Source organism: Coturnix japonica, chromosome 8, assembly GCF_054131305.1.
Source record: "Coturnix japonica strain WE chromosome 8, WE-NBRP24, whole genome shotgun sequence".
NCBI classification, from domain to species: Eukaryota; Metazoa; Chordata; class Aves; order Galliformes; family Phasianidae; genus Coturnix; species Coturnix japonica.
Genome location: NC_140670.1, coordinates 29,780,000 through 29,805,503, shown reverse-complemented (window position 1 = coordinate 29,805,503; position 25,504 = coordinate 29,780,000). Strand labels below are relative to the sequence as shown.

Genomic DNA, 25,504 nt, shown 5'->3' with positions numbered 1-25,504 from the left:
CTTCCCTCCAAGTCTCGCGAGACATTGTGCGGAGCCGGGCGGCACAACAAACATGGCGGCGGCGGCGGAAGGGGGCGGCCGCGGAGCGGGGCGGCGGCGGTGAGTGAGTGAGTGGGGGCTGCCGGCTCTCAGGGTGCCCGGCCGGGATGTTGGCCGAGCGCTGGGGCCGGGCTGGGCGCTGAGGGAGCGCAGCCACCTCGTGAGGGCGGCGGTTGCTCCGCAGTCCCTGCCCGGTTGGCTCCGAGGCGGCGTTGCTGAGGGGCCGGAGCTGCCGGTTGGGGCCTATGGGCTCCGTTCATTCTATACGGGAGGAGATGAGGTGCTGAGGTCTGATGTACTATCATTCTTCCCTGGAAAGGAGAGCTGTAAGGTGTGTATCTTCTATAACACAAACTCTGTCAGAGAAGGTTCTTTTGTGGATACGGATCTAGAGGTTAGTTGTCAAGTTGTGGTAATTTAGCTGTGCTGAAATGAAGAAGAACAGTGGGCATCTGCAAATTGAATTGGTGACATAAAGGAGCAACCCCAAAGCATTATGTTTTCCCAGTCTGATTTCATAACTTGCTAGAAGGAAGCCTGGTCATCACTATATGGTCATCACTACATGTTCCTGTATACCCCTTTCATACCTATAATTCATGTCATTATGTCTTTTTTCTTGTCATTACAGGAGACACCAACAAATGGAACACAAATTGACCTAAGCTTACATCAGGCTGGTGACACCAAAAGAAAAGGGTATGCAAAATTGATATATAACCATGTAGTCAAAACCAATTGAACAGTGCTAATGACAACAGTGGTTTCGGTTACGTGGGTGTGATGTGGATACAAAAAGTGAATTAATGCTTGCAAATAATTTTGAAAGGCATCGTTGTTGAATATGGTTTTGAATTCATAACTTGAGTTTTCATAGCTTACCTCATGTTTTGTGTAGTAACTATAGGAAAACAAAGACATGCATAGAATCATAGAATCACCGAGGTTGGAGAAGACCTACAAGATCATCCAGTCCAACCGTCCACCCATCACCAATAGATCTCACTAACCCATGCCCTCAGTACAACATCTGCATGTTCTTTGAACACCTCCAGAGTCGCTGATTCCACCACCTCCCTGGGCAGCCCATTCCACTGCCTGACCACTCTTTCAGAATAACAGTATTTCCTAACATCCAGCCTAAATCTCCCCTGGAGCAACTTGAAGCCATTTCCCTCTAGTCCTATCACCAGTTACACGAGAGAAGAGGCCGACTGCCAGCTCATTACAGTCTCCCTTCAGGTACTTATAGGGAGCGATGAGGTGATGATGAGCCTCCTCATCTGCAGACTGAACACTCCCGGCTCCCTCAGCTGCTCCTCATAAGGCCTGTGCTCAATAAAGATATTGAAGAGGACAGGGCCCAGCACCGACCCTTGGGGAACACCACTTGTGACTGGTCACCAGCTGGATTTAGCTCTATTCACCACCACTCTCTGGGCCCAGCCTCCACCCAGCAAAGATCGTACCTGTCCAAGCCATGGGCTGCCAGCTTCTCCCTTCTTCCACTGGAGGTAGATTCTCTTTTTTTCCTGGATCCTCAAGAAAAGATCTCTGTTCATCCACACTGGTCTTCTTCCCTGCTGGCTCCTCTTGTGGCTCAGGAGGACAGCTTATTCCTGCACCTTTAAGACTTCTTTCTTGAGGAGCGACCAGCCTTCTTGGACCCCTCTACCCTCCAAGACCGAATCCCTTGGAACCCTCTGTACTAGTCTCATGAACAATTCAAAATCTCCCCTCTGGAAGCAGAAGGTAGAAGTTTTTCCATCCCCTCCCCTGCTGCACAGTGGCTTCCAGCTCATCTTGTTTGTTGCCCATGCTGCATACCTTGGTGTAGATACACTTCAGCTGAGCCCCTTGGCTCACCCCTAATCCCATTATCACTCCTCTAGGCTCATCTCTAGCAGGCATGGTTTTAATCCCTTCCCCCTTCATATATAGCTGAAAGCCCTCTCTACAAGGCCCTGCGCTAAAGGATTTGTTTCTCCCTTTGAGACAGGTGATATCCATCAGCAGCCATCAGGCCAGGTGCTGAATAGAATAGAATCATAGAATCATAGAATTGCTTATGTTGGAAAAGACCTTAAAGCTCATCAAGTCCAACCATAACCGGACCATATTACCCTGACTATCAACCCTCTGCCAAATCATGTCCTGAGCAGCACATCCAAGTGGTTTTTACACACATCCAGGGATGGTGACTCAATCACCTCCCTAGGGAGCCTATTCCAGTGTTTAACAACCCTTTCTGTATAGAAGTTTTTCGAGATATCTACCCTAAATTTACCCTGGTGCAACTTGAGGCCATTTCCCTTCATCCTGTCACCTGTCAACAGTGAGAAGAGACCAACCCCGCTCTCTCTGTGAGCACAATGAGACCACAACTCTTTGGGGCCGGCCATCCAGCCAGTGTTTTACCCAGCAGAGCGTACTCCTCTCCAGACCGTGGACAGTCAGCTTCTCCATGAGGATGCTGTGGGGGACAGTGTGAAAGGCTTTACTGAAGTCCAAGTAGGCCACATCGACAGCCTTACCTTCATCCACTAAGTGGGTCTCCGTGTCATAGAATAAAATCAGTCCTTTGAAACCATCTTTTATAATCCTTAGGCTTCTGCTAGAGACCTCATCACTGCCAGCCTGAACTGCTAATGAAGGGTAATTATTAATCAGAGGGGTGGATCAGACTGCGGTCTTCTCTAGAATTATCCCTGTCCTGGGCCTCAGGGAGGCAGAACATCTCCCTGTGGGTAGGGTCAGTTTGACATGTAGGGCACTTTATTCCTCTCATAAGGGAGTCGTCTGTGACCATCACCCTTCTTTCCTTCCTGGTGGAGGCAGTCTTAGGGTGTGGAGTTGACTACCTCACCCTAGACAACTTAACAGCTAGACCTCCTACCACATCCTCACCTCTCTCATGTGCCAGGCCCTCAAACCAATTACATGGAGGGACTATTAAGATTCTGAAATTATGGTTGTCCATTTATGCTTTTAGGCATGATATATGATAAAAGGAGTTCCTCGCTATAAAAAACTTGGGTTTTATGAATGCTTTTAAATGCAATAGAACTTGTGATTTGAACGTATTTTTCCTTCTAGGCACAAGAGGTTGTAAACTTAAAGAGAGAATATGGGTGAAAAGAAGCCAGAACCTTTGGACTTTGTAAAAGATTTTCAGGAGTATCTTACACAGCAGACTCACCATGTGAATATGATTTCTGGATCTGTTAGTGGAGACAAGGAAGCAGAGACTCTTCAGGGAGGTAAGTCAACTTCAGTTCTATCAACACTTTGGATTATGGGGAATGACAGCACAGTCTACACTCTGTGCATGCTACTGCCGTTATGTGGAAGCACGTCTAGCAGTATTTTTTACATCACAGAGGATGTTTGTGTACCCTTATCTTTATTAGGGTTTGTTCTGATAGTTATGTGTGTTTGATGAGCAAGGGCATATGGAAGCAGAGATATTTGGCATATTCTCACAGCACAAGAGCTGTAATCGCAGAGATTGTCTATTGAAACATCTGTTGCATTATTCACAGCTGGGACTGAAGGTGATCAGAATGGGCTGGATCATCCTTCTGTTGAAGTTTCACTGGATGAAAACTCAGGAATGTTAGTGGATGGATTTGAAAGGACATTTGATGGAAAACTGAAGTGTCGCTACTGCAACTATGCCAGCAAAGGAACAGCAAGGCTGATAGAACATATCAGAATCCATACAGGTATGAAATACTCTACAGTACTTCGCAGCGAGGCACTGTGATGTTAACTCAGTGTTACATTTTGCATGTGAGCAGCTGTCACCTTCAATTCATGTTTTGCTCTGAATTCATGTTTTGGGAAATGCTGGAAGAGCAGAAATTTATGTGTAGGATGACCGTTCTCAGTGCATTTGCAAGTGTTGCCAGAATTGGAGAGTAAATGCATGACTCATTTGATCAAGGAAACTGTCCTACTTAAAGGCAAGTTGATCCAAGACCTCTGTTTTATTTTGCTCAGAAGCGTGGCAAAGGGCTAAGACATGGATTGCATGGACTATGAAAGCTCAGTGAGTGAACCAGCATTACAATAGGGAACTGGGAGCTGACCTGTAGCTCAGAGAGATGTAAGTAAACTGATGATGCGTCCTGGATAATGTGCAAGTGCATCCAACTATCTACCAAAGCAATTACGGCACAGACGTGACCATACTATTATTAAGTGTCATTTACTCTGAATTAAATTCATGCTGGTTCTTAATAGCAGTGCTGTTAGTGGTTCACTGGCTGTGCTGTGTTTAAGGGCTTGCAGCGTGGCATGCAGATCTTTTCCTGTGTCACCAGTTTAGAGTGAAATAAGAACTGCATTGCCTGTTTTCTCATCAGTAGGAAATGCTTCAAAAGAACTTAAAGGCTGAAGAGAAGGATCACACTCTTCTGTTTGGCAATTGGTCACATTTTGCAATGGAGGTTGTTCAACAGCAGTTTAGGAACTAATGTATCATTCTAGGTAGGAAGGGAAGGTGGCAGGTCAGCATTTGGACATGCATCAAATCACACCAAAGGCATTTCTAACTATCCACACATGGAATAAAAACTCATATCAGTCTGAAGGAGGATTAAGAACCCAACCTACAAAGGTAGCATGTGGAATTGTTCGGAAGCTTTCAAGAATTGTTTGAAAGCTTTCTAATTACTTACTAAGAGCTTTAGTGGGAAATGTCAGCTAGTAGAAGAACAAAGTTCAAGCTGTACCTGACTACCAGGTCTGAGAGAGCATTGTCTGGTTCTTAGCTGGCTTTAGTTTTCTTCATGTCTAACTTTACTCCACTATTCCACCAAATATCCAGCTAATCTCAAGTCTAGCAACAACTCTGAAGCTGAATGTGAGCAATCTGGTGAGCAGCACACAGTTAGCTATTTCCATGACAGACTTCTTCTGTGAGATGCCATAGTATCTATTTTAATTTTCCAGGTGAGAAGCCACACAGATGCCATTTGTGTCCCTTTGCATCCGCTTACGAACGTCATCTGGAAGCTCACATGCGATCACATACAGGTGAAAAACCATACAAATGTGAATTGTGTTCCTTCCGCTGCAGTGACAGAAGCAACTTATCTCATCACCGGAGGCGTAAACATAAAATGGTGCCCATCAAGGGTACGAGGTCTTCCCTAAGTAGCAAGAAAATGTGGGGGGTTCTGCAGAAGAAGACCAGCAACTTGGGGTACAGCAGAAGAGCGTTAATTAATTTGAGTCCACCTTCTATGGTGGTTCACAAGCCAGACTACCTTAATGATTTCTCTCATGAAATCCCAAATATCCAGACTGAAGCCTATGAGAACATGACTAAGTCATCCCAGACCGGTGGGTTGCCAAGAGATCCACAAGACCTCATGGTCGATAATCCTTTAAACCAGCTGTCTACGTTAGCTGGACAGTTATCCAGCTTGCCACCTGAAAACCAAAATGAGAGAGGATGCTCTCCTGACGTTGTTACCTGCCAAGATGAAAAGCCTTTCATGATGCAGCAGCCCGCTACACCCGCTGTAGTTTCCTCTGTGTCAGCAAGTATTGCTCAGAGTTCATCTCCAACCAGCCCGGATCCTCGGCCTGCACACAACCAAAGGAACTACAGCCCGGTGGCAGGGCCAAGCAGCGACCGCAGCGCCCACACCAGTACTCCCAGCATAAGTAACAGCCAGCCAAGCACTCCAGCTCCCACCCTTCCTGTTCAGGACCCCCAGCTTCTGCATCACTGCCAGCACTGTGACATGTATTTTGCGGACAATATCCTTTATACCATTCACATGGGATGTCATGGGTTTGAAAATCCTTTTCAGTGCAACATATGTGGGTGCAAGTGTAAAAATAAGTATGACTTTGCTTGCCATTTTGCGAGAGGTCAACACAGCCAACATTGAGAACATGCTTTCATTTAGTTTTTTAACATATCGCAATATATTTTTCATACTTCCTGAATGCTTGCACATTCCCATAAGGAAAATAGGTTTTAAACTATTGGACAAAGGAGGCAAATTGATTTCTGTGTTGTCATGAAGCTTGCCAGGGAAATTTTGTATAAGACGTGGTGGTTGTTTTATATGTAGCCTTTAAAAGGAGGGAAGAAAAAAAGAGAAATCAACACACTGAAAGTATTATAAGAATTGGAATGTATGAAGGTGTTTTGGTTGCTAAATTTCAGTCGCTTGCTCTTAAAATCCCCATAGACATTACAGGTGTAGAAACAGAGCATCCTGACATGTCGAATTATCAGATTGGTTAGATAGGATAAAATACTTTAAGCACAGGCTACGAAAGGTTATTGCAGAGGCAGATGTGGCTGCTTTGGAGCCTTATCCCTAAAACCGTAGCTACTATCAAACTTAAAACACAAACAGAAGCAACTTTCACATACAAATGGAATTTGATTTTAAAGCTCACTTTAAACTGATGAGATTAATCTGTTTTTGCTTAGTATAGCCCAAACTCAAAACACTAATTTAACTATTATTGTGAAGATTCACCATGAAACTGGAAGATAAGAGGTTACCATGAGTGAAACTCTGGCAGGGAAATAAAGTTAAGAGCCAATCATTCACTGCTTATAAAAAGAAGGAATAAATGTGACACCTTATCTGAAGCTGCAAAGTACCCTTAGCAGAACTGTATCCATGGTCAGAGGAGGCGATTCTTGCAGTGCTGGCACAGATCAGCGTTAACTGCCTTAAATAAGTTTGTACATGTCTTTTGCACAACTCCACTTCTGTCTGGCTGATGGAAGGTCTAACAGAAACAAGAGGTTTATGAGTTAGAACCGTATAATGCTCAGTTATGTCTTGGGCCAAGAGACAGCTGGTAGGTTGCCTTGGAAAGCTGCATAATCATGTTCACTGCAAACTTGGGCTGACTTTGAGGTCAGTTTGTCTGGCATCCATCCCCAACATTTGTTGTCCCTTTGGTGTGCTGGAAGCACGGAAAGGAGCTGAGGGTGCGTTTGTGGTGGGGTTGGGTTTGTTTTGTTGGGATTTTTAAGTATTCATGTAGTAGGCAGGCAAAGAAGCACTGGCTGGCTACATTTAATTCATCATGATTAATAGCACACGTACACGAAGGTGTATGTGAAATCCATTGCACATGTTTATTTAAGCCTTTACATGTTACTTTAGAAGCACCTAGACTAATGGACAGACACTTTAATATGAAATATCCTAGTAGAACTAATAAAAGCTCTTGATATGTTACACTGGTATTTGTAATGCTTCAAAAACTGAAGAACCATTACTTCTACCATACTTAGACATGCACTTTTACCTTAGTTTGTCTTATTGGAGACAAATTAAAGCTCCCCTTATATGTATTCCCCCTCTCCCATCAGGCAAAATATGGCAGCCAAATGTTTTGTTACAAAGAAGGAAGATTTTGTTCATGTTCTGGTAATCAGTGTCTGTAACCTGAATAGCGACCGGCTGGTGATTCAGGGCTGATTTGCCCTCAAGGTTTTCTATTTAAGGAGAATATGAAGGGGAAAAGAACCTGAAAGTTTTGGCACCAGAGATGATTTTCAATGGAATGAATTAGGAATTCAGGAACTGAACACACTTAACCTAATTAATCTACTGCTTCAGTTTCAGGCTTGGTTTCAAATGCATTTTAGTGAGTCAGTATAACTGAGAATACGATTTCTATTTTTCATATGGCGCTCATCGTAATCCTCTACTGTCTCTTTCTTGCTTTATAATTTAACATTGATTTTCAGAAGCAAAACTGCAGCTCTTTGCATGAACTGCATGCAGAGGACCTGCAGCCACGTGTCCTTTTGTATTTTAAAGGCTGTGGTGAAGCTGATTGAATTGGAATCTACTTGTAAGGTATCGCTCCTGTACAGGTTGGGTAACATGGCCTTTCCAGTCTAAGAACAGTACCAAGGTGACACATAGAGGTGGCTAAATTACACAGTATTAGAACCACAAATACATTACAATTAGTAATTTCTAGAGGTTCTTTTTCTTACCTTTTGATATGTGGTGCAGTCTTTAATTGCTGGGCTCTGGCAGCTGCAAGGAAACTTTCCAGGTTGCTTTGCTGTAGGGAAAACCTTCCAGCTGTGTGTTACAGCAGCTGAGTTTGGTTTGTGGCTCCACTCTTTGATACCAGAGGGATCGCTGTGATTGTGTTCTTCCATTCTTTACAGTTATGAGTCCATTCCAACTTTCCTCAGCAGTGCCTATAAGCAGCATGGACTGTCTAGTGCAGTGACTCTTGAACCGTAATTCCCCTGCGTGTAATTTGAGGTAGAGCAGTCAGGTCACTGGAAGGAGCTGATAACGAGAGGGAGCCTGCATGACCTTAACAAAAAGGGCCCTATGTAATACTGTGTGTTCTGTTGTGCCAAACAGTTCCCTGACTGTAAGCAGTTCCTTCTGAGCAGGTTTGGAAGGTGTGTTGTCCTACTGCTTTTGTTGTACATACTGTTTACTATGAAGAACAGAACTAGTAGTGGAAGATGGATGACCAACTGTTGCCATGCTCAAAACAAGCCTTACTCCTTCAGTCAGTGAGGGATTCCCTTAAGGAACCACGGGATCAAAACCTTGGTTAGTGAGACTATCCACATTGGCTTCTCCAATGTATTGTAAGGCAGTAGAGAGCATCTTACCTCGTATTCACAGGGGAGTTTGGGAACGAGCTGAGCTGTTTTTTCCCCCCATACCTTGACTCTGGTAGCTTCTGTAGCAGCAACACATTTAAGTTAATGGGTTTGTTTGTTTCTTGTGATAGATTATTTTACAGATCTGTCAATATCCTGAACATGCATTATTTATAGCGCTCTTATTACAGACTCTCTACCTGGAGAAGGAACAATCCAGCGAGTGTGAAGATGTTGGTAGATTATCTCGGTTAATACTTAAACCAACTGTAAAGCAGCTAACAGAGAGTAGCAAGGGTTGGTTTGTCACAGATACAATGCTTAGATAAAGTTGATTTTGACATAAAACTCAGATGTGTGCCATTGTTTCCTAGCAAAACGATCTGTTGGGTTTTCTGTTCCAGGATGTTTTGGGGGTTTGCTTGTTTGCTTTTTGTTCCTCTGGACGATGGGAATGTAATTTAGACGTCTTCACTGGCAAGTTTGCTCTTAATTTTCAGCTTCTTTCAGCACGTGGATGATTTGGTGCAGGAAAATATATACCCTGCTGAAGCATTTTTCATTGAGCAATCTTTGTGTCTGTGCTTCTAAGTACCCGCTTTGTTAATAATACGTATTTCAGTGTAAAGAGCATATTTTGTATGCAAAAAAAAAAAAAAGAAATCCGTTAGAACTGTCAGCTCAATTTTCCTGTGTAGTGGATGTTTTCAGAACGACAGGGTTAATTCTGAAATAACTCGACTCTTATCTAGTGTAGTTCATGTTGTGGAGCTTTGCTTTTGTAAGGTAAGAATAAAATAATACTTTCTAATGAAGCCTTGCAGCGATTCATCTTTCAGTTGCACGTGGGTCAGCTGGTGAACTGCTCATGCCTGGGGGGACTTTAGGTAAGGGATGGAAGGTGAGATCAAACCTTTGATCACCCTAACCTGGTTGTCCCTATGCACAGAAGCCAAATGAATATCATTTGTAGCAGCTTTGCCAACTTTTAAACCCCTTTTGCATATCCAAGTTATTCCTACATGCATTCACGCATGCCTCCAGCTCTGAATCTCAATTTAAGGTGCTTCAAATCTTTTCTTTTACTGTTGCTGTAAAGAAACCAAGAGCCTGACCTAACAATTGGACTTGGGAAAGTCCAGTACTGAGGTGGTACTTGAATGGAGCGTAACTGTCTGTATACTGACTTGGGATGCTGCAGAGTTCATTCATGTTCATATCACTTGACACGCTAAGTGCCATCTCAGTTATTGCTTTTACACCTTCTTCAATGTTTTCAGCAGTACTGCTCAAACAGCATTAGGTTTTTAACTTTTTAACTCTTAAAAGCAATCCAACATTCTCCATGTTACTATTTTAAGATGTATTTATTAACTACATGGGTTGCCTCAAGTTGGAATGAAGAAAGCAGGCAGGCAGCAGGGTCACTGGTGGGATTTTGTTGGCCAGATTCACTTTCCACATGTCTGCCTTGCCTCAAACCTTCCAAAAACTCTGCCTTGATTTTGTTGAGTTCTTCTGCCAGGCTTTTCATCTCACTTGGGAGCACGTTCTTAGCTTCAAGAAAATTCAAGCTGTCATTTTATGTTGGTTTGAGAAGGGAACATCTATAAACTCATGTTGTCATAATTCTGGCAAGACTTCTGATGGACATTGCCTTGGTCATAGCTGCAGGGTTGGGATTCCATCACAAGGCAATCCCACAGGTTAACCTTATGGTGGCAGCTCACACCTTGGCTGAGCCTCACGTACCTTTCGCCTCCTTCATAGCTTGAGAGATGATTCGTCTGCATGTCTGATCAGCTTGATGGACAGCGCTGGCTGCACAGATGGCTCGATCTGCTTCCTATCCAAAAGGACCAACAGATAAGGAGAAACATGCAAACAAAGGAACACTCATTCCCATTGCAACCAGTAGTACTCATTCTCCAATAGGGAGAAATGTGAGTGCCCAGCACAGTGCACATCTGAGCACGATTTCCCCCCATTTCAAATAGAACCAGCCTTTATGTGCTTTTGCAACCCGGAACCGTAACAGAGCTCTGAGCATCTCTGTCCCTGTGGTGTTGTGAGTACAAGTCCATAAGGAATTAACTCCCCATCACCTGAAAGAGCTGTGGATTTTAGATCACAGCACTCTACCTTCTGCTCTGTGTTTTCTGTGTTTTGCTTCACGGGATTTTCCAATGCAGTGTCCAGCAAATTAAATATCTGCACACTATGGAAAGAACAGAGAAATACATGAATCCAACAGCCTCAACAGAAATGTATCTCATCATCAGCCCAGGCTGCACAGGGCCCATCCAACCTGGCCTTGAACACCTCCATGGATGGATGGGGCACCCACAGCCTCTCTGGGCAGCTGTGCCAGCACCTCACTGCTCTCATTGCAAAGCACTTAATGATATGAAACAACAACATGCTTTAAATGCTCCTATGTGCAAACAGAACTCACAGGACAGTCTCCACCAGCCCAGCATCACACTGCTCCTCCGGGCTGCACGCAGAGCTGCTCAGGATGAGGCTGTGCTGCTCCCAGGGGTTCTTCTCAGGCTCCGGCACCTCCACCCTTTGTGCCATGCGGCAGATGGTCCCCTCGGGCACCGGGCTGCCCCGCAGGCGGTTCCTGTGCAGGCACAGCTCCAGGGGGCACTGCAGGAAGAGCTGGCAGAAGCCCAGGGAATCTGCGGGGATGAGACGGACAGCTGTGCGGACCAGGCTGTGCGTGAATGCTGATCGTTCCGATGGAAGGAGCCCAACACGAGTGTGTATGCTGCACCAGCACACATCTGTCCCAGCAGAGGTGCCCCACTGCTGGAACGCAGCACCACCACTCTGCTGGCACAGGCTGCCCTGCTAGGAAGGCACAACCCTTCTGCCATCCATCCCCCCCCGCCTGCCGACACGAGAGGAGCGCTGCGCCAATTACACTCTCGAGCCATCTGGAACACCTCGTATCGCATGCTGCGGTAGTAGAAGTTGTCATCCAGGATGATGCACAGCGGGCGGCTCCGGGGGCCGCCGCTCCGCCCCGGGAGCAGCCCCTGCTCGGCGCAGCAGCTCACGAAGCGGCCCCACGAGGGCGGAGCGGCGGCGGGGCCGGGCGGGGCGGTACCGGAGCGCAGCGCCCGCAGGAGGCGCTCCAGGCACAGCAGCACCTCCCGCCGCCGCCGCTTCCATGCGGAGACCTGCGGGGCGGAGCGGGGGGGGCGGGTTTGCGCCTGGTCACACGGCTACGGCAGCCGAGCGAAGCGGCGAACAGAGCGGCACTGACCGACGGCGGCTCCTCGTGCGGAGGCTCCCCCCGCCCGCTGCCCTCCTCGGGGATGAGGTCGTCGTATGCGAGCAGCGCGCAGTCCCAGCCGTGGCGGAGCGGCAGCTGTTGGCGCAGGGTGCGGCCCAGGGTGGACTTCCCGGCGGCCGGCAGCCCGCACAGCACGCACAGCAGCACCGCACCGCACCCCGAGCGCTCCATCGCTGCTGCCCCGACGGAGCCGCCTTGCGCAGACGCCGTGGGAGAGCGGGGAGCGCTGCGAGGGCGGCCCCTGGCGGAGCGGCGGCTTCGTAAAGCGAGGGTGCATTGACGGTCCCGGCTGGTCGGCGTGGAGTCACCGCCTCGGGGCGGTTAAAGCGACCACGGCTGGACTTGATGCTTGACGTTAAAGAAATAAAAACGAAGAGGTGAGGTAGAAGAGGCACAAACGCAGCCGGCAGATCTTAGCAAAATCACGGCATGATACAAAGGCTGCGTTGTTCTTGGTCTCTGGGCAGCGAGTCTTTCCCCTTTGTAAGGAGCTCTGGATGCACACAAGGCAGGGCTGTCCATTGTGGGTTCCCTTATCAGTTCCCGGCTGCGGCTCGAGCTGCTCCTCACACGGCGGCTCTGGGTGGCACCGCGGGTCGGGGAGGTCTTGAAGGTACCGCAGGAAACTGCGTCTGTCCCGCCTGCCTGCAGGGGGAAACAGCTTTGTGAGGTGCTTTAGTACCTGGGGCAGGACGGGCAGCACAGCGGGTGCTCCGGTTTAAGTCCTACAAACCTCGGAGCGGGGAAATGCGGGACGGTAAAAACATCAGGGCTCGCTGCGGCAGCCTGCGAGAGACGGCACAGATAGTCGGGTTAGTGGAGAGCACGGTTCAGGTCGTAGCTCATTATTCCCTACTGCCAGACACTTTAATCTGTCTTACCTGATCATTTCTTGGAGCATGGGTTGGTCTGTTGCTTTGCTTGGGTTGCTGGGCATTGTTATCCCTGAAAGGAAAAGACCATCAGCAGGAAAATCCCCATCTGATATGACAACAGAGCAGGGCAGTCTTTCTTTAGGGAGCTACATCATGTTTTGTACATTAAATATCCAACTCAATTACTAAATGAATTCAGAGCACCCTCCCAAGCATTGAAATGCACATTTGCAATAGGAGTAATACCTGTGTTGTCTTCTACTTTTCCTGCAAAACTTCCTCTTGATTGCATCGCGCTTAATTACCGCTATTACACTCACAATCAATATTGGCAGCACAAGGAAGAAGAAAACCAGCAGGCCGTCCCGCAGTGATGTATCTGGAGGAAAATAGTTGTGATCATGTAAGCCAGCCGTTGCATAGACACCAGAGGCAGTAAGGAAGCAGTGTCAGTATCATACCCATGTGAGCTGGACCGCTGTCAATGCTGCCGCCATAGCCCGACTGGTTACAGAACGGAGGCGCCCATCCAGAATTGCAGTGGCAGTTCCCATTGTTGTTACACACCTACAGCCCATGCAAGAGGGATTAGTGAAATAAAGGCTTTTTGGAAGCAGCCACTTTCAACCTCTGATGTATATCTGAAGTTACACATTAAGAACTGCATGTGGGAGCAAGGCTAGTGCTTTTACAGAGGAGTTTTACAGCTATCTTTATCTTCAAGATATAGAGCATGAAAACACCAGCTACTCACCCCGTTGTCATTGCACTTCTGCTTTACGTCGCAGCTGTAGCCCAGATGACTTGCATCAACACACTCAAAAGCTACACAGGCCTGGGGAAGCATTCAGTGTCTTTTAAATACAACATTCCTCAAAAATTCTATCCGTTTTATATGTATGCTATATAGTAGCTTACGAGTCTACAGCTTTTGCTTATCAGCCCTTTGCCTTGGCATATAGAACACTGAGTATTAAACAATTGCTTGATGGAAATAATCTGAGTCACTGCTAAGATTGCTCATTGACTTGTAGCATCACAGTTGGTTTTAAGAGCCAATTAATTGTGTGTATCTGACAAAGCAGATGTTTTAATGACGTTACTGTAGACAACAATCGAATGCTTTTGAAAGTTAAGGACTTTCCAGTTGGTGGAATACACTGTGTATATACGCTGCCATTTGTCTTACCTTCTTTTCTCCACATGCTGTTCCATCATGAACTTGAGCAGGATCGGGGATATCTGATCCTAAGTCAAAATCAGACGACCAGCACAAGACCCCAGATGCGTTATTGACAACACTCCAAGCAGGAAGATTTTGAAGGCTAACAGAAGTGCACTGGAGTTTGCCACACAGACTGTGCCTGTAGTGAACAAATAGCACTTGGAAATGAGATGAATAGCAAAAAACCACATAAAAGAACCCAGTATAAATGCAAACGCACCATCCAGTCAAACATAGGTTGCATTTTAAACAAATATATTCTGGTTTTAAATCTCATGCACTACAAGTTCATAACAGGGTGTATATTTTACACAGGAGATCTTAGGGGTGGGGTTTTGTTTAGTACTGACTTACTCAAGAGGGCACTTCTTGTACACTCCACCTCTCATTCCACAGTTTCCAAACCTGTCTCCTTTAATATTGGCTGTTTTAAAGCACAGATCAGGTGCTTTTCGAGCCCCTGCATAAAAAATAGTGAATTCCAGTAAGCCATCACACTGTGTTCACAACATGAGAAAGAAAAAGCAAGTTATGAAATGTCTTGTAGAAGACTATAAGTCTTTTTACATTAAATGATAAACGTACCTTTTCCATATATAGCTTCACACTGTGAATCAAAGCTCTGACATACTCCATAGTAGCAATATGCTTTCATGTTGTTGCATGGGTAACCGTTCATGATATAAACGTCGTCTGGACAGTAGGCGTAGCTTCCATTGCAGTATTCAGGGAGATCACAGAAATCCATTTTAGATCTGCATTCTGTTCCTGCAACTTTAAACTAGAACAGAAGAGTGCTGCCTCACTTTATTTGGTAACAGCACATCTTCAAACATGAAACAATGACAGCTGAGAATCCCCTATTTTAGAGACATAATAGCTTTTTTGGGGGGTCAGTATCTAATGAAAGTCCAAAACTTCCCTCAGTTTCACAGGGTGTAGCTACAAAGTTTCTGAGCTCGCTTTGCAGAGTAGCAGGGTAGGTCAGACAGATGCACACACAAGCACAAATTAGAAAGCAACCAACAATTAGAGACTGTGTAGATGCTTGGGGTTGCATAATGGAGATAACTATTGCTGAGTTCTCTGATTGCTTCTTCCTCCTGTGAGTGATGACCCAGAGATGACATTCCATTCCTGAGCTACAGAACATATTAGAGACATATTCTCTACTTCCATACTCTCTGCTGGTGAAGGTAGTTTTGATGTGGAACTATGCCATGAGATTCTATAGGATTCTTTTCCAGCACCTCCTAAAAAAGCCAGCCTAGTAATGAATATTGATTCAGCTTAATAAAACAAAGCCTACCTTGCAGTTTTTGCAGCACAATCCTTGTGCACATTGTGATCCAGATGTAAGTTTGCAGGTGGCAGCATCACAGCAAGGGTTGGTGCATTCCTAAGAGCAGCCATGAAGAAGGGAACACCATAATTTTACCTTATGCAGCTAGGAACGTAGCTGGTCAATGATATGTATGATATATGATGTAACACACAAGTATCCAGCTGCATTTCTTTACCTGTGGTTTTCCACAGTCACATTCTTCATCGTTATCAATCACATTGTTCCCACAGACAGGCTCTTTGTAAACATTACTTGTTTTGGGTGGATTTCTGAGGCAGATTCCTCCTCCATTTAGAACGAGGTTCTCAAAATCATCAGCACTGCAGGAACTGAAATTCCTGGATCCCCTGGGAAGCACAATATTTTCATTAGATTCTGCTTACAAAAAGACAATTCAATAAAATATTGTCACATTTTCAAGCACTGGGAGCTCCTGAAGTATTTTCTTTTTACTTTACTTTGCATTTCAGTACTTTCAGAATTAAAAAAAGATTTTTCTTCTTTTTCAGAAGCAAAAAAGACCAGATTATCCATTCTGATACACTGTACAAAATAGGCTTTCAAAATCCCCTGTCCAAAAGTCCTTTGGTGTTCATGTAATGTTCTCAGTTTATAAGACATAGGCAGTGCAGGTCAATAACAATTATCCAATTAAATGGAAATCTTACTTATCTGTGCTGTACATAATGTAGGATGCAGGACACCTTTTATCATCATGTTTCATTCCAAGGTTATGTCCCAGTTCATGTGCAACTACTGTAGCATGACGTAACACATGGTCATGATTCAACTAATAAAGAGAATCAGTGTTACAAGTTATGAAAGTACCATGTTCCTCCCTACCCACTTATTCAAGCCACGGGTTTCCTAGAGGCTATTAATACAATACAAAATCATATTACGAAGCAAAAAGAGCAAGAAATGGCAGTTTGCCACTGTTTATTTTCAGGTAGGGCCAAATCCTGTTGCTCTTCCTATTCCTTCCAACAGGGTCATACCCCGATAGCAACACAGTCCGTCATGAGAATGTACTTACAGTGCTGATTGACCCTCCCTGCACCTGTGAGCAGACGGTACCCACAAAAGCCATTCCAATGGATCCACTGTACGAGCCTCTCCCTCTGTGACAAAAGCAATTCGAAAGTGGTGTTGAAAGAGGAGCTGAACGTTTAAGGTTTCTTCTAAAAGACACTGATGAAACAAATACTGCAAAGCATAATTCGATCTTCTTGAAGTCAAGAAGAAAGTTGTCACAATATTATGGTTTCACTGTAACTAATAATATTGGGATAACACAGATTGATCAGTCACCAAAGTCCGCTGTATCAGTGCTTTTGAATTGCTCAAACTGTACAGAATTCATTATGTTTTCTTGATATCTTTTTTTCCCCCAGGTTAAAGCAGCCTGGGAGCTGAGGGAACTTTATTCCAGTTATATTTTACTCATACATGAAACAAAACCCACAGACATTAGCAACTCTGGCAGCAAGGCTAGATCCGCTACCAAATGAAAACTTACATTATGAGATGGCTAACATCATTTCTGGATCGCTTCAGAAGATTCTTCTGTCTCCAAGAAACGAATCTACTCAAGACATCTCCAGCTGAACCTTCCATTACAGAAATTTGGTTTTTATCTGTCCAAATCTCTAATCCAACCAGAACAATCTGGATATTTAATGCACTATACATCTGGAAAAGGGGGAAAAAAAGGCAATTACCATCCATCAGTCTGGTTCAAGTGAGTTATGAAAGATATTTTCATTACTACTGCATTAGAATGAAGCCAAACAGTGCCTGAGACCTAAGTTTAGTTTCTTGGAATAATTAATATCTAGTTTAATATTAAGGAATATATGACTGAAGACAATCTGCTTCGTGAATATGCTTAAGCAGATCTTTCAGGTGAAGCTGGAAAAATGATATTTATTCATTTTCTTAGCTAAATGTCCTGAGAAGAAACTGTGAATGTATCATTATCATTATTTGAAACTCCTGGAAACACAAAAAGTACTGGAGACCTCAGGTTTCTGGTCTGCACCTCTACAAGTTCTGTGCACAGATATGTAGCATGCCTTAAATACCACGATCTGCCACATAACTTCCAAATACAGATTCAGGACATAGTTGTGCAGATTTACTGAATTATTCTTTCATTTGAAAACTAAGACAGTGTAAAAACTACTGAATAGAGGTGACTGAACTGACTTACCCCATCAACATAATTAATCAGCTCGACGATTTCCTTTTGCACTGCAGCAGGATCAGAGTTCTTCTGCAAAAACTGTAAGATGCCATTTGCAAACGTCAGAGAAAACTGTTAATATTTTAACACAATGTACGTAGCATCCTACAGAATCATTACCCTGTTATTATCCACAACCACAAATAATTCCACGTAGCTCTTCTGTGGCAGGACAGCTCGTTTCTTCTGCAAATTAGAAATAAGAGGAAGTTAACAATGCCTCATGGCTTCAAGGTTTTTAACTTATCCTTCTCATCCTTTTCATTTAATGTATTTATAAAGAAATTTGCATTTTTAAAGTGGCCTCAAATGTAAATTGGCTTTAGATTTCCACACCAGTATCAGTATGTTAGTAATCTACTTTTGGTCAGACACTGAGACGCATGAGCTGAAATGGCAGCTTCATGCCTTTCATACACCCATGATGGTCTTGGGCTGAGCTGTGCTCTTCTGCTAAAGGGCTGCTTCAAGTTAAGTTTAATTCCCATTGTGCTATTCTCCTCTTTCAGCATTTATCAGGACTCCCAGCAGTTTGGGGTCCATGAAAGCGTGAGCAACAAGGAGGTGCTCAGCCAAATCCACCTGCAATGATACCATGCCAAAGCAAGGCTCTGCAGACCATTGGTTACTGGGACTGACTGAGGAAATAGTTTGGACTGTAGCCCTCAGGAGAGAAATGGGAATGTATTTACCCTCAAAAGCTTTTCCCTATTAGAGGTACTGTTTGGTGAAAATGCATATTCCACAGACTGCTTCACCAACATCTGCATCTCATGATGAAGGCTGTCATTCAGCACGCCACAGTGAAAAGGAACATGCTGTAGATCTTCTAACTGGTAAAACCTGTGTTCAAATGTTCTGGATGTGTTGAGTGGCTCTATTCCATACCATGTGCCAGCAATGTAGACAATTCCTCTAATGAGCATAAAAGAAAGAAGAATTATTTATCTCTTACGGTTATGACTACACGAGCGAACAGTAGATGAACACTTTAAAGTGCAGTTCTTCATACTCCTGTGTTAACATAAATTATTATTGTAAATCATCTCAGTGTAGGGGGTGAAATCAAATGCCCAACAGGATCTCAAAAGACAAAACAGCACTCATTTAAGATATTGATTTTATGCAAATATATGCTCCTTGAATCAGTTAGTGGGAAAGCCTAACTGTTGCTGGACAGTCAAGCACTGGAGCAGGCTTCCCTGGGAAGATGTCATAGCCCCAAAGACATCTGTGTTCAAAAGCATTTAGGCAACACTCTTAAATGTGTAGTTTAGTCCTTAGATTGCCATACAGGGAGCCAGGGGTTGGACTCAGTGATCCCTGTGGGTCCCTTCCAACACAAGATATTCTATGCACTTGTATCAAGTATTACAGGCCTTTCTTCATGCTTGTGTTCTGCCTGTATTTAGATTATGATCTCCCTTGTGTTGTCTTTCTCTCCAGAGGAACTTTAAGTAAGTGATAAATAGCAGTAGAGACAAAGAATAAAACCTGTATAGCTTCAGCTTCATCAAAATGTGAAATGTAAAAAATATTTGCAAGACAGGATGGTGCTTCTTTCCATGAGTAAAATGAATATTAAGGCTTTTGTTTCGTTTTGTTTTTACTGGTGGTACTGTGCAATTAATTATCTTTAAGCAAAAAGCAAGAGGTAATACCTCAGGCCATCACACGTGCTAAGAGCAAGGACTGAGTCAGCCATTCCTTCAACATCGCCATGGTAATAACAGTGCGTCTGAAATGCAACAAAACCACATAATTAATGATAAAATAAGGTTGCTGTGTTCAAATTCAAATGTGTTTAGTAACCAGCCTTATTATTTGCAGGATGTTATAGCTGGCTTTTGCAAATTTAAAGTGTTCCATATTCTAAAATAATCCCAAATTTCTTGGGAGTAAAATATTACTTGACATGATTAACTATTATAGCATCTGGTCCCCTGGTTCTAGAAAACAAAGCTTTTATATTACACCTATCACCACCTTTTAACAAGATCTTTGTATCCCTATGATGTATATACGTACCTTTAACAGTATACCATGCAAAGGTGACCTATCTGGGTTGCTCAAATTCAGCCTTGGCATAATTTCCTGCGTCTCCTTTCTCACCTTACAACATAATGATGCTGTATCATCAGAAATCATATGAGGACACAACTGCTCCCTCATAAAACATGAAACCTTATGTTTTGTATCACATAAACATTAATGCTATAAACATAAAACCTTGATAAAATCTCTCTCCCAGCATATATGTATTTTTTTCCTATAGGTGCCCTTCCTTGGCATCACCCGCACTTCCCTTTCCACTGCCAACATTCTCAGTGTTCTACACAGACACAAAGACACTCAGAATGAATGGTCACACACATTCACTTTTGCTTTTGAAATACATATAGATCCATCTACATCCTCGCTGCAACCCTCAGTTCAACCAGATTGTTAATAAGGCCTTCAGTTCAGAAAGCTTGGGCTCTCTGCTTTGAAGAAGCTCTTCTACAACAGGGGAAATTTAAGATGTACGATACCTTGTTTTTTGATTGTGTTGCCTCCAGTTTCCCATTTTCCCCATACGTATATAGCATAAAGTCTTTGCTAACAAGGTCTCTGGAAACAAAAACAAACTACTGCTTTTTTAAGAGTCTATAAAGCAAGAACTACATCAAGAATCCTAGTCAGTACTGCGTTGTTAGCAGCATACTCCTCTTATATCATTACTAAAATGCATAGACATGAAAGAAGTACCTTAAAAATCAGCTGTGCTATGTGGAAAATGTGTTATTTGAAATAGTTTAACTAAAATATCCATAGAGTAGGACCTGAGCAGACTATGTTATATCAGGGCCTGGACTGTTACTGACTCAACAACGAGGAAGAACAACACACAAAATTTCTCTAAGTACACCATTACTAACAACCCTCCCTGCCAAAAATGAGCTGAATTCTACTTTTCCAGTAATTTCTGAGATCTGCTGCTTTGTGGTACTAATAAACAACGAACTGAAATAAATTTATGCGCAGAAAAATACTACCCTGTGCTTGTGAGGCAGCACCAAAACAAAGACACTATGTAACAGATATTTTGTACTTAGTGTAATCTGCCCTCAAAATGATTTCTTCTGAGTCAGTATAACAGCGTGTCATGGTTTTGTAATGTTGCTATCAATACTCCACATCATAACACAGTGCTTGGCTGTACTGCAACCACGTTCAGATATGGAATGATAACCTAGAACACTGTAACATACTTATTTTTCTTCAGCATTAGGAGATATGTTCCATTTCTGGTTTTAATGGAGTAAGAAAGATTGTCATCTGAATGCTCCTGAAAACAGAACAGAAATATCATTACACGAATTTCTACCTGGGTGTGCCATTTCAATGCTTTCTTTGATAACAGAGCTCCAGCTACTACATATGTTTTACGTATCCACTTGATTCACAAAACACACATTTACTACGCTTCTTGTATTTAAAAGATTCAGCACCATGCTCTACATTCTTTCCTATGGAAGTTTAAGTTCTGTTAGGCTATAAATAATCATAGAGAAGACATAATGAATAAAAACACAAATTACACAAAAGATTAAGTATGTCTGCCACTAGAGATCTGGAGAAGGAATGAAGATATGCTGCCTATAAAAAAGGCAATAAATACCATTTTTGGTGCTAATAATAAAAAAGGAAGCATTAATTAAGCTCAACATAGGTGTCCATTGCATGGCTGTATGGTCTCAGGAACAGATGCTCCTGTGGAGCTCCAGTGGAGAGGAAGTAGGCACAGACCAGATGAAGTGGCCAGAGGTAGTTTCCCAAGGAAGGCACAGCCCATGTATGCACTCAGCTGAACTATCACATAAAGTTGTGTGACACTCCTTATGTAAACCACCATCAGCCAGCTGAACAACATGCAAATGCTTCCTTAGGTAATCGGTTTGCACAAAGATGACTAACCATTTCATTATCAGTTATTTCAATAATTGAACTCAGTATCTGGTGTAAAGGTAAATGACTTCAGAGCGATAGAATTAAGGTTCAGATCTTTCTCTCTTAACTCGTTCATTTACCTGTAGGACTGTATGGGACCAGCTGTACTAAGGAAGCATCTGCCCTTCAGGTGCTATGTGGTTGAAATCTTAGGTTTTCTCAAAGACTGTGTACAAAGTACTACAGAACATACACAGCATGGACATTAGTTCAAGCTCATGTACCATCCTTACTTTCCTGCTTCCACCTTACAAGGCTGTTAACAGGACTAGTGCAGTCATAGACCTCCATGGTAACAAATTCACCCCCAACTATGCAAGAAAACTTAAGACTCTAATCTATATATACATAGGAAGTATTTATGTGTGTCTGTAATATAGGACAATATTGTGAAAAAGCAGCAACATTAGAAATAAAAGCAACAACAAACCTCATGAAAAAATGGCCGCTGATTCTCTCTGCCTGTCAGCCTTTGAGGGATAATGATTTCGAATGTAGAAAGTCTGGATGCTTCTTCAGAACATACACCTAAAAACAAAATTCCTAAGGTATTAGAAAGGGTAAGTGATGCCTTGTGTTGGTATCAAGACAGATGACTGCTGAAAAGTAATTCTGGTCAGGCAATAAATACAGAAACAGGAGTTTCAACAGCATGGGGACCCAACTGCCCACACTCAGTTTGGTTTGTTCCATCTCTGTCTAAGTTCTGGGTTTATTACAAAACAAGATGAGAACTCAAGTTCTGATCATACTTTCATATAGTCATTATGAAAACAAATGATTGTATGAAAAAACCCAAATCCTTCAACTTACACATCTGTAACACCACACCAAATCCCGAGTCAAAGAGAATCTAAAACTCTAACCAAAACAAAAAGCTCCTGGATTCAGAGCATACCTCAGTTAAATAGCTCAGGGATGGTCAGACTGATGCAAAAGAAAGTAAATTCTGCTTTCAGCTGAGGTCTTCCATAGGACATAAAGAAAAGTTATCAAATTAGCTCAATCTCTCATATTCTAACCTGGACTACTAACTCTGTCTGTCATTTTTGAAACACTTTTTATTCCCCCCTCGTGACTGATGCTTTCAACCTGATGTACTGCAGAAAAAGCCAGTAGCTGTTTGCTTTGTCCACCCACCTGCCCTCAACTAGGAAGTTCTGAGGTAGCTGGCCAGTTAAAATTAACAGTGTGTGAGATTTTGATATCTCAAACACCATTAAGTCCATTCAGGCTTTGTGAAATCACCTTGCTGGTGTCAGGAGCAACGTGCTGATGTGTCTGTTGGCAGCAGGGCTCTCTAGGAGTGGCTGGTGGATGCTCGTTCAGCAGCAGTCATGTTTCCCTTGTATTTATTGTGGATGGTTTGTGTGCTTTTATGCTCTGTTACCTTCAGAACACCATCCTGACCCAGGAAGCTAAAGGTGAGATGTCTGTTGAGCATCCAGTTTCAGGTAAGCAGTTTTAGAAGCACAAACCACCTCCAGTGACCTTGAAAATTCAAAGAACCTCTCCTCCTCTTTTTCCTGCCTGCTCATGAAAGCGGTTTTAGTGTTTCCCTTGGTCAAAAGGGGCACAAACGTTGCTTTTGAACAGGTTACAGAGTCAATGATAATGTGGGGTTTAACAAGCTACTTCTTAAAATGTTCCTCTATAAGGAAACAAAGAGGTTTCTTCTCATTTGTAGCAGGACAAAGTTAACCTCAGCTTCCCATGTTCCTGTGAAAGGAAACTGTAACTGCAAAGAAGCCGCAGAGCAACCATGAATCACCAATTCAAAGTAAGGAGGAGGAGGACTCAGTGTAATGATGATCCCGACCTATTAGATAACATCAGGATTTTTGAAAGCTAAGTGCAGGCAGACTGTCATTAACATTAAATACTGCCATTACAATCAAAATGTGGAAGCTGCTATTAGCAAAGAGGCTCGTAAATAATATCAACGCTCCCTGTTTACTTTTGTCTTTTTATCTGAAATAACTTCAACTACATCATAAAATCTCTTCTGTTTTGGAAGTGCACGTAGAGCTAATAGCAGAAGTATGGGTCTAACAATTCAAATGCTGGCACCTGAAAGGAAGAAGTGTTTTTTACAGTGATGGTGGCAAGGCACCAGCAGAGGTTACAAAGAGAGGTGGTGGAGATCCATCCCCACAGACCCCAAGGTCAGGCTGGATGGGACTCTGAGCATCCAATGGAGCTGTGGGTGTCCCCACTCATTGCAGGGATGTGGGGCCAGATGATCCTAGTGTCACCAAAGGGTCCCTTACAACTCAATTCTATAATGATTTTATAAGAAAAGTGAGAAAGCACCTGTAACATTGGCCATAAACGTATCACTTTCTAAGAAATAGTTCATCTACATCTAAAATCTGAACCCTAATCATCAATGTAAAGAAGTGGATGTAAAACATTACTGGAAATTCAAATCATTTTTCTCCACTCTTTACTGTCCATCAGTGACAGTAGCTGCAGTTGTCACAACCAGCGTAGGGAAGGGGATGTTTTTATACACCTACTATGTCATAGGAGAAAAAAAAAAACCAATCACAAAGAGCTATAGGCTATCAGAAGCTTCAAACTGCAGGGTTTTCCCTAAGCCAGAGCTTCTTGGATATATCTGCTAACAGCCTAATGCCTAAGGAGAGCTGTGCCTTGGTTTGAAAGGTCTGCGTGTTGCTGGTACTTGGAGAGTACAAGAATTCCTGGATAAACTTGCTGAATACGTAACAGAAACAAAAAATCTTACCTTTCATCCAACGAGAGTTTCCAGTTAAATATAGTCCCAAAGCGAAGAAAAGCAGGCCGTGCTTTAGCATGACTAGATTCCCTGCAGACACCTGGCTCTCAGCTGCTCCGCACGGAACTAGAAGAATGAGGAACAGTCTGCTCTGAAGGTAAACAACAGAAAAGGCTCTCGGATACTTCATCTCTGCTAAGGAAACCGGGAAGTAAAAGTTCATCCATTAGGCTTGCAAGAAAACTGGTTAAGCAGCTTAAGGCAAACAAAAAGCAGCGCTCTGAAATGCTGATTGGAGGCAGACAGCCACATCATGCCAGAACCAAGCTGGTTCCTTCTGAAGGACTTTGACTGTAACCACATAACAGAGGTTATGTGAGATTTAAAGCATCAGGTCTTGCTAGCTGTGATATTTGAGATATTTGTGTGCTCTCTGGAATTCCAGCTACTTGTTTTCTATTAGTTTATCTTAGAAATACTTAAATTGCAGTGCGTACCAACACAGCTACATCTAACACAGGGATTTCAGCCACCCCCCCCCTGCATTAAGGATAATTCTCCTCACCAAAAGCCTGTGATTTTGAAGGCTTCATCGCTCTTCCAGGATCAGAATAACCTTCCAAAGCACCAAGCAACAACATCAGCATCAAGAGCAGGAGATGAATGCTCCTAAAGCTGAGTGAACACACAACGTGTTTCAGAAGCACTGAGCAGCCTTAGAAACCCAAACAGGAGACCCAGGCAACACAGCATTCACACTTAAGACATTTACATGAAGTAATGAATTTTAATGAATTGTAAATTAAAGCAGAGCGAAGCCGTTTCTCCTAGTGCTGGTCAGTAGCATGAAATAACGGCTCAAGTACAAAAACAAAACAAAAGTCAGAGATATTAGCAGTCATGTTGTACTGAATAAGGACAATGCAAATCCATCTTCCTCTTCCACAGCACTAATTCACCTCCCTCAGCCCACAAGAACTCGATATCCGAGCTCCCTAGACTCGTATCCACACCAAAACGTAAAGAGACTCCATAAGCCAGGATCCTACTGCAAATTAAACGAACTCAATCTTTAATTCATGCTCTGCTCGCTACGTGTCACACTATTA

At 43.3% G+C, this 25,504-nt stretch overlaps 3 protein-coding genes across 12 annotated transcripts; 1 reads left to right on the top strand and 2 right to left on the bottom strand.

Annotated features, from left to right (window-relative positions):
• Positions 1–43: 43 nt before the first annotated feature.
• IKZF5 (IKAROS family zinc finger 5) lies at positions 44–9,486 on the top strand. 7 transcript variants are annotated; one of them, XM_085555354.1, is made up of 7 exons: positions 44–99; positions 671–738; positions 938–1,791; positions 2,376–2,694; positions 3,136–3,299; positions 3,582–3,764; positions 4,996–9,486. In XM_085555354.1, the coding sequence occupies exons 5-7, from the start codon at positions 3,167–3,169 to the stop codon at positions 5,943–5,945; spliced, it is 1,266 nt and encodes a 421-aa protein (XP_085411480.1). In that variant the 5' UTR covers positions 44–99; positions 671–738; positions 938–1,791; positions 2,376–2,694; positions 3,136–3,166; the 3' UTR covers positions 5,946–9,486. The 7 variants fall into 7 exon arrangements, with proteins under 7 accessions (XP_085411480.1, XP_085411478.1, XP_085411479.1 ...); XM_085555352.1 differs by having other exon boundaries at positions 2,039–2,694; XM_085555353.1 differs by having other exon boundaries at positions 938–2,550; positions 2,647–2,694.
• PSTK (phosphoseryl-tRNA kinase) lies at positions 7,050–12,554 on the bottom strand. 4 transcript variants are annotated; one of them, XM_085555356.1, is made up of 6 exons: positions 11,946–12,180; positions 11,589–11,859; positions 11,127–11,460; positions 10,814–10,889; positions 10,424–10,517; positions 7,050–10,228 (listed from the first exon to the last, which is right to left on the bottom strand). In XM_085555356.1, the coding sequence occupies exons 1-6, from the start codon at positions 12,144–12,146 to the stop codon at positions 10,023–10,025; spliced, it is 1,182 nt and encodes a 393-aa protein (XP_085411482.1). In that variant the 5' UTR covers positions 12,147–12,180; the 3' UTR covers positions 7,050–10,022. The 4 variants fall into 4 exon arrangements, with proteins under 4 accessions (XP_085411482.1, XP_015723025.2, XP_015723026.2 ...); XM_015867539.3 differs by having other exon boundaries at positions 11,127–11,355; positions 11,601–11,859; XM_015867541.3 differs by having other exon boundaries at positions 10,024–10,245; positions 11,127–11,355; positions 11,601–11,859.
• Positions 12,354–25,439, bottom strand: LOC107316254 (disintegrin and metalloproteinase domain-containing protein 9-like). The gene is made up of 22 exons (XM_015867529.3): positions 24,405–25,439; positions 22,086–22,183; positions 20,917–20,993; positions 20,197–20,275; positions 19,327–19,403; positions 18,358–18,580; positions 17,786–17,851; positions 17,633–17,704; positions 16,940–17,112; positions 16,457–16,541; positions 16,089–16,210; positions 15,596–15,767; positions 15,385–15,474; positions 14,661–14,856; positions 14,430–14,535; positions 14,040–14,214; positions 13,605–13,685; positions 13,312–13,417; positions 13,097–13,229; positions 12,857–12,920; positions 12,709–12,761; positions 12,354–12,620 (listed from the first exon to the last, which is right to left on the bottom strand). The coding sequence occupies exons 1-22, from the start codon at positions 24,616–24,618 to the stop codon at positions 12,542–12,544; spliced, it is 2,541 nt and encodes an 846-aa protein (XP_015723015.2). The 5' UTR covers positions 24,619–25,439; the 3' UTR covers positions 12,354–12,541.
• Between the last annotated feature and the right edge of the window lie 65 nt (positions 25,440–25,504).

Coding starts and splice junctions, on each gene's coding strand:
- IKZF5 (XM_015867535.3), top strand. CDS start 3,167: ATGGGTGAAAAGAAGCCAGAACCTTTGGACTTTGTAAAAGATTTTCAG. Junction 3,300..3,581: donor AGCAGAGACTCTTCAGGGAG/GTAAGTCAACTT, acceptor CATTATTCACAG/CTGGGACTGAAGGTGATCAG. Junction 3,765..4,995: donor ACATATCAGAATCCATACAG/GTATGAAATACT, acceptor TTAATTTTCCAG/GTGAGAAGCCACACAGATGC.
- LOC107316254 (XM_015867529.3), bottom strand. CDS start 24,618: ATGAACTTTTACTTCCCGGTTTCCTTAGCAGAGATGAAGTATCCGAGA. Junction 20,994..22,085: donor AGCGGCCATTTTTTCATGAG/GTTTGTTGTTGC, acceptor TTCTGTTTTCAG/GAGCATTCAGATGACAATCT. Junction 16,542..16,939: donor GATGTTAGCCATCTCATAAT/GTAAGTTTTCAT, acceptor CTTTTGTCACAG/AGGGAGAGGCTCGTACAGTG.
- PSTK (XM_085555356.1), bottom strand. CDS start 12,146: ATGGAGCGCTCGGGGTGCGGTGCGGTGCTGCTGTGCGTGCTGTGCGGG. Junction 11,860..11,945: donor CGCACGAGGAGCCGCCGTCG/GTCAGTGCCGCT, acceptor TCCGCCCCGCAG/GTCTCCGCATGGAAGCGGCG. Junction 11,461..11,588: donor TCGAGAGTGTAATTGGCGCA/GCGCTCCTCTCG, acceptor CTGCTGGGACAG/ATGTGTGCTGGTGCAGCATA.